Consider the following 14,507-nt stretch of genomic DNA (forward strand, 5'->3'; position numbering starts at 1 on the left):
TCCACCTGACAGAAAGGAAGAACTTGTGCTTTGAAACTCCATCCATATGTTATGGGCAGACCTATCTATTACATCTGTGGTGTAATGCAGAGATGCTTTAAATTGGATATAAATTTTCACTTTTCCAATTTTAATTAGCATAGTAGTTCAGCTGCATGAGAAGTTTAAAACCATTGTGAATTAACATGACATTCTAGCAATTCAATGTAAGGGTAATACATGACTTCAAAGCAAGATAGCAAAAGTCAGACTCTAAATATTCTGGCTTTTTGTAGCTAATCAAAAAGTGACAATGTGAAGATTATTTTATTTTGAACAGTAAGTATATATCTAGTTTTAGGTGTATATGGCTGAAGCTGGCATCTGTAGATGAGAATCTTGTAGAAAAATCCTTCTTAAATTCTTAACACTAATTGAACAGTCTTGCAGCTGTTGGCAATTATAAGAGATGTGACTGTTGCAACTGAATCTACTGTAAATTTCCATTAAAAAGAAACGGCTATAGAATAAAAAAAAAATTACCTACAATTCTTTCCAGCTCCTCCTACAGTTCTTTCCAGCAAAGTCTGTGCCATCTTGTTATACCATCTGTACGAATACCAGTGTAGATGGATGACGCCTTCAAATATACCTTAACATTTTTTTTTAAAAAAAAGGAAATATTTTAACCATTGTTCTGTTGTTCTGATCTGGAATATATGGTGCTGCTTGTGTATTGGAGCTGATAACACTTCTGGAGGCTTTGTATGCATCGACAGGCTGACCTTAGATGTCAGAGCTTTTTGCCTTTTTAAAAGGCAGTGCTCCATTTGGACTGGTATTCTAGGGGTGCCTTCAGCAACAAAATCCCACCTGTTTGATTCTTGGTTTTGTTTTACTTTGTGTCTAATTGTAAGTAACTATGAAAATCTTGGAACTGGAAGCTGTTACCTGCATGGTGCATATTCTTGAGGGCAGGGTACATGTGCCAAAATGGGTATGGGCATCCTTTTTCTCTCTCTCTCTCTTTTTTTTTTTTTTGCCTTGATTCAATTTCTGAAGTTCTTGTGAAGGGAAGGAGTCTAATGCATTCTTAAACTTAGCATTACTTATTAGCTGTCTCTAGGTAGCTCCCCAACTTATACATGGATCTTCCATCATTTGGAGATACTTAATTTTCTCMTGAAAGCATTGCCTAAGAGAATCACCTGCTAAATGTTACTCTTATTATTTTTGGCCTGTGTTCTAGGTACARAGTTAGATAGCTAGACTATGAAGACTCTGAGCAACCTTAGAGATGCAGACATCTTTGTCCAAGTCTGACCCCTAGAGACTGACCTGAATTAAGATTTAATTCTGTTAAATTGTTAATCCTACTGCTTTCCAGTCCTTCAGTAAAAATATTAGAAGTAAAGGTTTGAAGCATTAAAGACATTCTGCCTCTTCATCAATACATGTTCCTGCTGCTGTTCATGCTGTTATTGYCTATTTTTAGAGATAAACCTTCTATCTGTCTTTTGTAGGGTTTWAAAAAAATACTCGTGAATTCTGATTGGGAGGACTTGGAACAGGTAATTCATTCTAGGGAAAACTACAGTATGTAGGATATTGATGTGTTGTTAAAAAGGGCATTGAATAATCAGTTGTGTTATACTTTCAGGAGACAGATMAATTTAAATGAAAACCTATAATCTAAGTTTCTTAATTAGGTAATATCTAATCTTTGGCCAGTGGTTTTCATGCTTTCAGCTTTCAAGWTAGATGCCCATATGATAGAAAAAAACCCAAAATTCATTCAAGCATTTACCAGATACATTTCATTGTTGTTGTGAAATATCTTTCTTGTGCCTCAAACTACATTTTAAGAAAGTTCCAGTTCCTTTTAAAGGAACAGAGTGCAAGCTTAATAGAACTTCTGATATTTTCTCGTTATACCAAGCACAGGTAAACATTAACTGTGATAACACAGTTTGCAGAATGGTTACTGACTTTCTTGTGGCCCATYCTTAACTGTCTGCTATTCAGTCAGGTTTTGTTGCCTATAACACTCTTTTTTTTTTAAGGCCGTCCATCACCTTTAGACAAAAAGGAGACTTTAGTATGTCATCAGTATAGTGTGACAGTGTTTCTAAATTCTCCTGTAGTTTATTTTAGTAGTTATAGCTATGTTTATTGCTGCAAATTCATCTTTTTTCTTAAATGTGGACTTTTGCAGAACAGATCTGTAAGGGAACAATGAAATATTGCCACTTTCTCATTAAATCCTGTTTGCAAAACAGATTAAATGATGTTAGACAGAGTTACCATAGTACCAGAATACTGGACCAAATGCAACCCAGTTTGCCTTATTGGCACTGCATCTTTCTGCATTATCTGGTTTCTTCTGCTTCAAACATTGAGTCTGCCCACAGGGCTGGGGTACTCGAAGCAGAGTGTCACTGCTTGACTTGAGCTTTCAGCTGGGTGCAAGGGAAGATAACTTTTACATCCTTGAGATCTTGCTTGCAGAGCAGATCTGCTGTACAGATCTTACTTTGCCTTTGTRTGTCCTTCAGTCATTGTTAGCATGTTCCCATAACCTATGTTGTTTGCTTTATGTTGGGTCCATTTTGGGGAGCTCTGTTACTGACTTTCCTGTTGTGAACTTTACAGAGCCAGTGCTTGGGTTCTTTAGATATAATTGTCGAATTGGGAACTGTTCAAATGCTGTCCCTTTTTCTTTAATGAAAAATAACCCCCCCCCCTACACAAGCATACTTTTGTGAAGCATGCACAGATAGTGTTTTTGCAAGTGACAGTAAAATCTCTTGTCTCAAAAGAAGCTAGCAGATGAGTTATTGCTTCCTCATCTGGGATGCTTAAATACAAAATACATASGGCAAAAAACTTTTAAGCTTCGTGATGCTGTGGATATGTGTTCTGGGGCTACACTTAGTAATTGAAAATTTTAATGTCTTTGACTGGATTTCTTGTACCTTCATATCCATATTTTATACTTGATTCTGAATTTATTTTAGGAACTACCAGAAACAGTCCTTTTAAAGTTTTTTCGACCAGAAAATACCACAGTACCTGCAAGACCAACACCAGAGCAGCTCTCTAATCTTATCAAGACCAGGCTTCATTATCCAGAGTCTTTTAGTCACTCATTTCATCAAAAAAGGTTAGTATAAAGTTTCCTGTAGAAACTGTTGRAACAGGATTTATAGCAAATGAACACTATTGAGAGGTGTGAGTTATGATGCAGAAGACTAAATTATATGATGGACAAAGGTGAAATGTTGAATTTTAAAACTTATACAACTCTAAAGCAATGGATGTGAAATGAAAGTTTTTCTTGAACAGGCAGTAATACTGCAGTTCAGTTTTAATATTAACTAGTAAGGTTATTGAACTTACTGAAAGCAAAATAAACATTCTGTCTTTCTACATATTTCTTCCTGTACCTTCCCCCCAAAACTAATGCAACTACTCTGAGGAGCTAGACAGAAAGTAACCTGGTAATTTTGACTTACAACTGTTGTAATGTCTGCAGTATCTGACTTGTCAAGATTTAGCTACAAGTGGTTCTGATCTGTGTTGTAAGGAAAGATGATAACAGTTTAGATCATGAGAGCTTGTCTCCAGAAGAATTTCAGAAATAACCTGTGTCAAAAAGCAGACTACTAGAGTAAATTAGTTGGAACCTGTACGATCTTGACTCTTTAATAACTAAAATGAGCTGAAYGAAGTGTGCCAATTCAATTCCAGATAGGAAAGAATTATTCTCTAAGTGATAGAAAAGAATTGTTCTCTAAGCAAGAAGATACCTACTTAGGTTTGTGGTATTTAGCCTGAGAATGCTGTAGTGTTCCACTCACATTTATTTTACTTAATGTAATTAAGTTGCTGAAATGGAGGGTTTTCTTTGTGAAATGGCTTATTTTTATAACTTTTTATAAAGCTTGTATTATTCATGTACCAAGGTTTTATCTTATTCATTATAATTTCCAATCTGTTTGAAAAAAAGAAAAAAAAAAGAAAAACCACTTGTAGATCATCAGTCTTAGGATATTTGAGCCCTTAAGCAAAGGCAGGGGATTCTGGTGGTGCAAACAGCTTCATACATAGAACTGTTTTGGTTGCAGTAATTCATATGTTTGAGGGGAAGAAAAAAAAAATCTCAGGTCCTTCTGGCTGTCATGATATTTATGGGAGCAGTCGTACTGATTCTGTGTATGCAAAATATCAATGTACTGCATTAGCTATATTCAGAGTGGTAGCTTAAATTAACAGAAAATCTGTATGTGTGTCTCCGCTTCTGTTGGGCATTGTTCTGGCTAAAACTTCATGGTGTCAATGCAGACAATTCCTCTACATGAAGGTGGTGTAGAAGAGAAGTATCTAGTAAAAAATGTTCTGAAGAGAATGTTCTAAACAGTTTAAAGAACTGCACACTGGACCAGGCTACCTCATTGTGAAACTTTTCTTCTTACACATCAGTAGCTTTCCTGTATTTGTACTTGTGCTGATCTTTCTCGGTTGGACAAAGAAAAGTGGTAACTCAGGTGTGTGGCTTAGCATTTGCCTCAATTTATAGCTTTGATATAAATAACCAGTGAATGTAAATGGCTATATTGTAATGTATGCTGTCTCAGACTGTTGTATAATAGACAACTACATGTTAATTTTACATGAGTTAAATTTKAAAAATCAATAAAGAGAATAGTTAAAACTATTCAAAGTAAAGCTCTTCTTCCTTAGCTATTAAACTGTTTCTCTTTGCAGCCTCTGTCTAGTACCTGTCACTCTCCTACTTTCCAATTGTTCCCAAGCTGTTGTAGATGTGATGATTGATTTGCGACATAAAACAACAAGGTAATGTGTGCATGTTAATACTTTGAGAATGCTTTTGGATTGTGGGAAATCTTAATGTGTTAAATATCTAGAAACTAGATATTTCTAGATAGGGGGACTTATTCTGTGGAAGAATACAAGTTAGTAAAGGCTCCATATAGGAGTCTTCAGTCACTATTCAGTTTTTGCTTTGCTTCTGACTACTGTTAAGAACGAACCTTGTTGTGACTTCTGAAGAGTTCAGTTAAACTTTGCTAGTTTAGAGCTTTTCAAGTTTAAGTACTGTTTCCTGAAGTGTGGTTTGTTATGTCACATCGCAGAACCTTAAATATTTTTAAAATCTCCCCTGGGTTTTTCAGCTGACTCTTAGGATTGTAGATCTTTGTTTGGAACTGTAGTATTTTCTCAAATACTAGCATGAGGATATGTTTTATGAGTTGCTTCTGAAAGTTTTGTAAACTATATCTGTTGGAAATACAGTATTTCAGTGCCATGACGTACCACTGGTAATTCTTCCACTTCTGTACATACAAGGAAATTAACTTACATATAATTCAGATGGGGGTGGGAAAAAGCCTTGTTGTCAGATATAATGCTAGTTGCYCTGGTACCACATAATAGACTTGGTGGCAACCCTGACTGAATCCTCCTGGGGGGAGGGAGAGGGAGGAAAGCAGGTTATGAAACATTGAGATAGCTCTAGTACTAGGAACACTTGCTCCTTGCTAGCTGTCTGTCCAGACAGAAATTGAAAGCTCAGGATGTAATATGTGGGCTCAGAAATAGAGAAGACTACTTATAAAAGTAGGAAGTTAGGCACTAATCTGGTGTGTTTACACAAAGTGGTTACTCTGCAGCCGCTTTCTAAGKCAAAGCTCTATCAGGATAGGACAGCTGTGTGGCTCGGATTCTAAGAAACATTAATATGAAGTCTCTAAAGCCCTGTATATACATKTTAACTATTTCTGTATGCTTTGATCTAACCCTAGCTCATAGGGCAGACCTTAGGATGCCTTATCTGAGAACTTCTGGGAACTTCTGGGACTGTGACAATTTGGATCTTTTGACTAGGTCTATAAGTATTTGCGCCAGTTCTATAAAAAGGTGGAAATATACTGGAATTCATAATTTCTTAGTGTATATGTATGTTAGGAACCAAAGAAATATTTTAAAGACTTGTATTAATCCATCTGAGCCAAGGAGGAGAGCAGCTGTAAAACAGTATGTCATGTGGGAGTCATAGAGATAAAGTGGGAAGTATTTGGGGAAGTAAGGATCTAGAGTTAAATGGAACTGATAAGTACAAGTGGAAATTGAGATACCCAAGGGTAACTAGGAAGTCTGGCTGTGTCTGTGTGTTTCTAGAATATAAAGGACAGGTACACTTTTCTGGAGCTGTATTTAGCATGTTGGTAAGTATTAAATTCAGGTCTGTATGTACTTATGCTTGCAATTGTTAGTCTTGAAAGTCTTAACTTTCCCTTGCTACAAAAACTTTAGCCTTTTAAAGATAAGGTGTGGGGAAAAAAACCAAAGCATGGTGCACTTGGGGAAGGACCTTGAGTAAGTAATTATAGGCAGACAGTCAAAAGTACTTGCAGCTTCCAAGATGTACAAAGAAAAAYGACAATAGGAACTTTCACATCTGAAGACTGCCGAAATGGGAGTTGGAAATGCAAGTTACCAATTTTCTCAAAAGGATTTGCAGCAAGCGTAAGTGAACATATCAGCAATATGTGTTCATAGTGCACCCTGAAACACAGATGCAGAGTGCACCCTGGAATCCTAGGAGGCCTGTAAAGTTGAGGGATTTATGTAAAATAGTAATATAGGCTTCAAAAGGCGGAGAAATGAACTTTACCTTCTCTTTCAGCCCAGAAGCACTAGAAATCCATGGATCCTTTACGTGGCTTGGGCAAACGCAATACAAGCTTCAACTTAAAAGCCAGGAGGTCTACAGCTTGCAGTTGAAAGCTTGCTTCATTCATACGGGCGTCTATAATCTTGGAACTCCCCGGGTATTTGCCAAGCTAGCGGACCAAGTTACTTTGTTTGAAACAAGCCAGCAGAACTCCATGCCTGCACTGATCATTATCAATAATATCTGACCACTTCCTGAAAAATCATACTAAAATACGAAATAAATGGGATTCTTATATTGCTGATGTTTACTGCAGTTTTGGGAAATTGCACGTCAACATCTAACTTGTTACTAAAGATTGTGTAGGAAAAACTAGCAAAATATTCAGACTTGTCAGTTTATTTCTCAATGCAACGCACGTTGGACTGAGTACCTTTATCCTTTTATAATGCATTTCTCTTGTAACTAAGATATTCATAACACAAAATACTCTAACTCCAAATCTGAACATATTTCTGTCCTGTGCCCTGTCAAAGATGCGGTTTGACTGCTGTTTAACTTCCAGCATGGTGTGTTTAATATTTGTGACTGTATTAGGATATGGTTCTGGAAGAAACCCTTTCTGGCTTTTTCTGGGCTTAAACCATTAGTCATGATAAATTCCAGCCTTACTGTGAAGTTCAATAGGGTGTCTCAAATCTGTTTCTCATTTTTTTTAAATTAGTTTAAGATTGAGTTTTCATGTTTATGAAAGCTGGTGACCTTTCAAGGTTTACACACAAGTCCACCTAAGATGTTTCAAATATAATTTTTCAACCAGTTTGAGTATTTTCTCGTTCATCTCAGCACAGAATGCACTATTTCACAACCACGAGATTGTCATTTAAATTGTCACTTGCTTTATTATGTAACTATAACAATTGATCTGTTTTAAAAAAAAAACTACTCAAGATTTTCAAGAAATGTATTATATTTATAACAAATGTACTGTAAATAGAATAAAACATACACCATATTCACTGTATAGACTTCTGGCTTTTTTGTTTCCTTTATATGACTAGCAGAATCTACAGGTGCTGATTATATACAGAAATTCAGTTGTGTACTGTGTTCATACTGGTCTTAGGTCTGGTGAGATTCTGGCCTGTTGTAATGTGTAATGTTGATATAAGATGAGGGTTATAGTGCTTACTGTACTTGTCTTTTGCTTTCTTATACAGTGTTCCCTGGTATTAGCCTCAAAATACAGCTACCTGGGAAACTTCAAGTGCTTGCTATGTGCTGGGGATGTTTTAGTTGAGTAACACCTGCTGAATATGGAGGAGGCAGTGTGAAGCAATCAAGTGCAGTGAAACCAGCTAAAACTAAAGAATTATTGCTTATAATGGGTTAACTGGGTGCAGGGGGAGTCTGAAGCACCTAAACAGACCAAAGAGTTCTGGCAGTCTGCTGTGTCTTGTGGTTGAAGAAAGTTTCCCTAATAGGACAAAACTACTTTTTTAAATGAAACACATCTGTGTGCGTATTCTTTTTGGAAAAGAGTTTCTTTTATCCTGAGGTACTGTATGACTACCTCCAGGACTTAACACATCCTTAGTCTTGGAAGTCCTTCACAGCACAATCTTCTGTAGCTGTAYACTTAATATGACTGCAGATCATGTTGATCTATGAACTGGATATTTATTTAGCAATATCTTGGTTCAGGGCTTGAGTTCTGGTCCTCTTCAGGACTACCCTTCTTAAGTGATACCTGGCATGTTTCTTCTAATGCTTCTGCTTATTCTACTTCCTGACATGGCGATGAGGAAAGTACTGAAGATTATTTTATTTTTTTTAAGGGAAAAACAAACCCTGTCACTTTTGAAGACAACTTCCTGAAAAGCAGAAGTTGTAGTCCTAACTTTCCTAACAGCATTCTCTGCTTTAAAAGACTGCTGCCATGCTGTGTCCAAGGAATTACTCTCAATTATAACCATTAAAAGTAAATACTTGCAAATTGGCACTGATTCTTTCACAGTGCATTGCTAGTTTGGCAGGGTAAACTGTYCACAATGTCATCATTTCTGGGACAGAACAGAAGTTTGCTATTGTTTAGAAGAGCTGGCAAGCAGAAATAGTTAAACCTGGTTCCTTAAGGAATTCTTGGATGGAAAACTGTGCATGTTTGCGCCTGTAGAGATGACCAAAACCAGTTGTATTTGAACAGTTTACCTAGTCATGCTATTTATCAAATATCTCCGTAAAGGCTGAAACTGTTGCTGAATAGCAGTATTCATTCAGAATCCTTGAGCCTTCCATACAGTTTAGAGTTTGTTAATGTATATTGTTTTGCGCATAGTTGGAAAGAAGTCCTCAAAAATGACAGAATCCAGGGATTTTTTTGTTGTTGTTTTCAAACATCTAGTAAATTTTCCACTATAAAACCCTAAAACTTAAGACTTTTTTTTGGCAATAAGTAAACATTCAGTTTTACTCTGGGCTTGGTAGAGAATTTGGGAATAATTTAAACTTCCACTAAATAAAACATGTAAATTTCATACCTTKAAAAATAAAACTTTAACTTCTTAAATTTATTAAATTTTTCAATGAGCTGTTTCACTAACCTGTAATTTTGTCCTAAATGGAGTGAATTATGCCATCAATTTCATACTTAGAGCATGCACTACTACATCCTCTTCTGTTCTAAAGAAACATAAATGATCTGGGAATTCAGGTAGTTTAGGGAGGAAAAAAGTCTTGGGGGGGGGAAGTGAAATTCTGCATTGGTGGATTATTTTGTGGAAATCATAAGGTTATATAAAGTCTTTAACAAATCACAAGTGTGGTTTGTGAAGTATGTTTTTTTTTTTTATTAAAAAGTATAGTTCAAGAATGGAGAGAATATCAATCTATGCAGCTGATACTTATTTTTTAACATTACTTAAGTTTGAGAGGGCATTCTAGTATTTGAGTCCATTGTTTATGTGAATAAACAGCATTTATAGTATGGCAGCTAAACTGTTGATTTTACTTATATGCTGTTGTTCTGCTTTCACTAGTAGTTCAGCCTGCTTGCTGCATGCTTTTTAACCATCTCCTATCAAGTAGCAAAAATAGTCGTCTTTGCGTAGTGTTTATATGTAGATCGAATTAGGATGGCAAATATTGCTTTGCTTTTCTTTGTAGTTGCTTATGGAACTTGTGTATACCTATTAGTATGTGTGACTTGAGGCAATAGACAGTGTCCTTCAGCTTGTATGAGCTGCTAAATCTGTCCTGTGGACTTAGCACTTGGAAGTGCTTGCATTCAAAGCTATTTAAGGGTATTGGAGAAGAATGCTGCCTGGAGGTAGTAGAAATGCATTTGTGGCTGAATGGTAGAAGAGTTAACCTTAAAGTTGCTTTCAAAGTCTTGTACTCTATTTATCAGACAGGATACTGACAAAGCAGGTAAGCTGAATGTTGTGATGAGTTAAGAGTGTTTCCCTCAGGTGAAACTTGTGAAAGCTTGTGAATAGGTTTGGCAGAAGGGTTGAAAAGGAAAGGGACAGGTCTGGGTTCTAGCAGCCTGAGAGAAGATAAAAGGGAGGAAACTGGCCACAGCAATGCAGGTGAGGGCTGAGGGAGAYGCGTGGATACTTGTTTTCAAAGGTTGCCTAAAAATCTGGTGGCATATTGAAGATCCATTTAATTTGTTGTTCAGACTGCAAATTGCAAATTCTGCACTAGCTATARTTGGTAATCATGAGAAAAGATGAAATCTTTAACTGTTCTTGTGGGCGAACAGAGACTGCATTTGGTTCATATACAATTAGGTTGGTTGCTATTATAGTTCAAAGAATGTCTTGAGTCTTCTATGTAAGCTTCTTAAAAAGTCTCCCTTCTGTACTTCAGTTACTGTATTTACCTGCCTAAAGATCTGATTTCTCTTACTGCTAYAGTAGATGACCATGATGTTTTAGCAAGGTCCTGTTCCCCTCTGTACTTCCTGCACTTCCTTCTCAAAAATGGTAGAAGTTCCACTAAATACAGTATTCTGAGTCTGAATTGTGGACGGTGGGTTGTGTGATGGATGTGTGTGGTTGGGTATTTTTTTTGGTTTTGTTTTTTTTTTGGGGGGGGGGGCTAGTTACTCTGATACAGCTATGGAGTTTGAAACTTGTTTCCTCATTTTAACTAAACTATTTTATGAATCAAAACAGGAAAAAAAGCTTTAATTTGGAATCTAAATCTATGATGGAAATTCATCTTTATCCTAAACTGCTTTATTTAAATCTCATTTGAACATTCTGCATAACAGACTAAGGCCTTAACTAGCACTACCTTTCAAAAGTTAGGTTGTATATTTGGAATTTACAAAATTCTAGAAAACTGAATAGTCTGAAACAGTTTATAGGAAAAGTAGTATTAACTGTTGTCTATTTTATAGACAAAATGCTTTACTGTGTAGTAGGTTTAATTTTGATTGAATATGGCTGTTCTATTAGGAAAATGTCTAACAAATCACTTAAAATAATCCATCCATAAAATGAATTTAGAATTTTTTCAGAATGTTGGCTTTTTCATAGTACTATATGTATATAACTGCTAGGCAGATAATATTCTCCTGATGCTCAGCATGAATGAAAAGCTGTTATTTGTCCGAAGACTTGCTTATTACAAGCTCAAGTTTTTGAATTTGGAGATAACTTGTCTGTTACAAAACCTTGTAACCTGTTGTATTTGTGAAATCATGCACTTGTACTGGAATTTTTTTTTTTTTTAAAAAAAAAWTATATAGTGAAGCAGTAAGTAGGACTAGCCACAAAAGGTCAGTAAAAAGTTTAGAATGAAAAAATGAAGTGAAAAAAATGATTCCCATGTTAAAGCTATTGTAATGTAACTTCCTCTTAAAGTTCTATCAATTTTGAAACTTGAACTCTAACTAAAAAATGCATGTTGAGCTRGTTCCCTAATTTCTCTTTTCACATCTTCATAACAAAAAAACCCCCAAAACTTCCTCAACTAAAAGGGAAATCTTCTGGTTAGATTTCCCATAGTCTTTCAAAATTTGCATTCAAAATACTTTAACTTTTGGATGATTTTTTTTGAGTGATRAATGAGGTAGGAAGTAGCCTGTCAAAATTAAAAGTAAAATTAAAATCAGAAGGCCTATAAGCGTGGCCTGAAAATTTACGTAGCTCCGAGGAAAGGCACCATAGACATAAATTGAGAAGGTAATGGATAAATCACAGTAACTGTAAAATGTATCCACTATAATGGCTTTAAAAACATACAGACCATTATATGGAGGGAAAATGATCTTATTTTTGCCTCCACCAAGAACTTGATACTTGACTGAGGGCCACTTTAATTCAGGTCCATTCCTGTCCTTACAGCTCATATAGTTTCTTCTGGTCCACGCAGTATGTGGGTCTGGAGACTCCTGYTCTTTTAGCAAAGCAGTCCAATTTTGAGGTTGGGAGAAACAATTGGCATCATTAGCTGTCAAAAGATAATCGTAGTTATGCATTCCATTTATTTCAAACATAACAAATTCAGCAGAGACGCGCTTCTGAAATGCACCATTTTCCCATAACTCAAGAATTGGCACCCAAGGGTTTTTGTAATACACCAGAAGAGGACATCCCAGATTCTTAAAATCATATTTGATCTCTAGATTGTCTTGCTGTATGTTTGGCCTGGCAAGAAACTGTGGGTCATATATTTCATAGCTAATTGCATAACTAAAATTCTTTTTCAGTACTGCTTCCTGAAGGAGGCCTTTATCACATGCYGTTATATTTTTAAAAAGTCTAATATGCTTTGTAGGTGGACAGGACACTGCAACAAGTGCAGTCAAAGGAGCCACATCAATACAGCCAATGCCTTTGTCAGGGATGTCCACAGTGACAGTAGATACCTCCCCATCAAGTAAGCTGTCACAGAAATCAAGCTCTGCAAAGCCAGAGAAATACTGCTGCTGCAGACCTATGTGCAAAAGATATTTGGTGTTACCATCATATGTAAATCCTATCTCTGATATCTTTGCACTGAAGGCCAGCACATGGGGGTTGCTCACCGTCACCATGGGAATGGACGTTTTGCCTGGCTTGGGCACAAATGTGGCATTCAAAGTCAGGTTCTCATGCATGTCAATGTAATAGATCTTGTTTTCGAAATCTCCTTCAAGAATCTCCACATCACAGGACTGCTGAGATCTCCAGATTGCTAACTGCAAGTTGAATTTGCATTTCTTGAAGTCATACAATTGAGAAAAATTGCTAATCACAGGGCTGAGCAAGGTCAGCCACCCTCTTTCTTCAAACAACATCACCGTGGTGTTCAAATCTATGCTACTGTCTGTGGCAATATACACCACAGTGGTGACCAGGCTGATGCTGCCATAGAAGATTTGCTTGTTCTGGGTCAAGACTGCAATCTCAGACCCGCTGACGCTCACAAGGGAGAAACCGCTGTTGGAGAAGGTAGTGTTTTGAAACTTCTTTGTGGGCATGACAGTCACTTCATCCATAATCAAACCATTGTTGGAGGATATCAGCAAAATGTCTGTTGTCCAGAGAATGATGAAACCCCTCAAGCCAAGACTGTGGATGCTCCAAAGTTTAGCAGGGCCTTTGCGCAGCAGATGGAAGACTGCAGAGCTATGGTTGGACACACGGTTGTTTTCAGTACCAAGGTATCTGAAATAAGCCCCTGCTGCCTTGCCTGTCTCATCTTCTTCGGTTCTGTTGATAAGCAGGCCAGTCAGGCCGAAAGAGATGAAATTGTAGACACCAAGCAGCACGCCTCGCTCTCCCGTGCTCATCTGAACGCGGGTGAACGTGTAACCTCCGTCCTTCGAAAGGAAGATGTGGCTGTCGGAGACTGAGYGCCCCGTGTCGTAAGCGAAAAGGGTCGAGCTGAGCGCCTTGCACTGGGAGTCCTCTCCTGTGTAGCAGCAGTGGACGTTGGAGAGCTCAGACACGGGCGAGCTGACCCCTGCTGACACGACCCATCCGTCGGGGCTCTCTAAGTACAGGTAGACGCGGCCGTTGATCACCATTGAAACTCTGTCCGTGTGCACGAAGGCGATGGCGCTGACGGCAGCTGCTTTGGCCTCAAGCTCTTTCGGGATGCAGAGCGGGGAGAGGCTGGCCTCGAAGGTGGTCGTGCTGATGAACACGTCCTTCCCCAGGTACACGGATATCTTCTGCTTGTCCCAGGGGTTGTACTGGTGGCAGGGGTGCTGCAGGAGGACGGGCTTGGTGCGGCTGTAGCTCACGCGGGTGCATCTCGCCGACGGCGCCTCCTTGGCGAAGGCGATCGAGTACGCCAGCCGCTCGTTGCTGCAGTGCAAGCAGCCGCCRCCGCCCACCAGGCAGAGCCACAGCCACAGCCCGGCCCGCGCGGGCCGAGGCGCCGGCGCCATGTCCTGCCTGCGGCTGGCGGCGGCAGTTGGCGCGGGCGTGGCCGCCCCTCCTGCGGCCTCCGGCCGAGGGAAGGGGACTTCGAAGCCCAGGGTTTCCTCGYGGGTCCTGTCTGCCCCTGCCTGAGAGCGGGGCAGGGCTCTTTGCCAAGCAGCTGCGCCTCGTATTTGAGTTTTGGGGTGGAAGTCAGGCTTTTAATGGGAAATTAAATTGGCATAAACGCTGGTGTGGTTCARGTTTAAGTTAGTGCTCAGCCTTCGCTGTCGTCTTGTGGAGCCTATGGATCGGGCCTGTCCTGCTCATCTGAGTTTTGGGTCTCACGAGGTGACCATGGGTGTGTGTATTTAAGGACCTCCAGCGGGTACCAGCATGGTGTGTCACCAGACTGCGGCTTCCTAGTGCCATCATAGTAACAGGAAGATACGCAGTTCAGAGACCTGCAT

General features: G+C 38.5%; 2 protein-coding genes across 5 annotated transcripts in view; one reads left to right on the forward strand and one right to left on the reverse strand.

Annotated features, from left to right (window-relative positions):
* The window catches only part of TRAPPC8 (trafficking protein particle complex subunit 8), a 50,631-nt gene extending 42,931 nt beyond the window's left edge, over nt 1-7,700 (forward strand). For 2 of the 4 annotated variants that reach the window (XM_085316292.1, XM_085316295.1), the window contains 4 exons: nt 1,503-1,550; nt 2,997-3,142; nt 4,747-4,836; nt 6,689-7,700. In XM_085316292.1, the coding sequence (XP_085172418.1) occupies nt 1,503-1,550; nt 2,997-3,142; nt 4,747-4,836; nt 6,689-6,923 (519 nt within the window). In that variant the 3' untranslated portion in view covers nt 6,924-7,700. The remainder of the gene's footprint in view (nt 1-1,502; nt 1,551-2,996; nt 3,143-4,746; nt 4,837-6,688) is intronic. The other 2 variants (XM_085316293.1, XM_085316296.1) reach the window with 1 other exon arrangement.
* Nucleotides 7,701-11,711: 4,011 nt separating this feature from the next.
* On the reverse strand, nt 11,712-14,066 carry LOC146589398 (cation channel sperm-associated auxiliary subunit delta-like). The gene has a single exon (XM_085316244.1). The coding sequence runs from the start codon at nt 14,064-14,066 to the stop codon at nt 11,712-11,714; it is 2,355 nt and encodes a 784-aa protein (XP_085172370.1).
* Nucleotides 14,067-14,507: the final 441 nt, after the last annotated feature.

Source organism: Rhea americana, unplaced genomic scaffold, assembly GCF_003343005.1.
Source record: "Rhea americana isolate MKP2758 unplaced genomic scaffold, rheAme1 scaffold_46, whole genome shotgun sequence".
Classification (NCBI taxonomy): Eukaryota; Metazoa; Chordata; class Aves; order Rheiformes; family Rheidae; genus Rhea; species Rhea americana.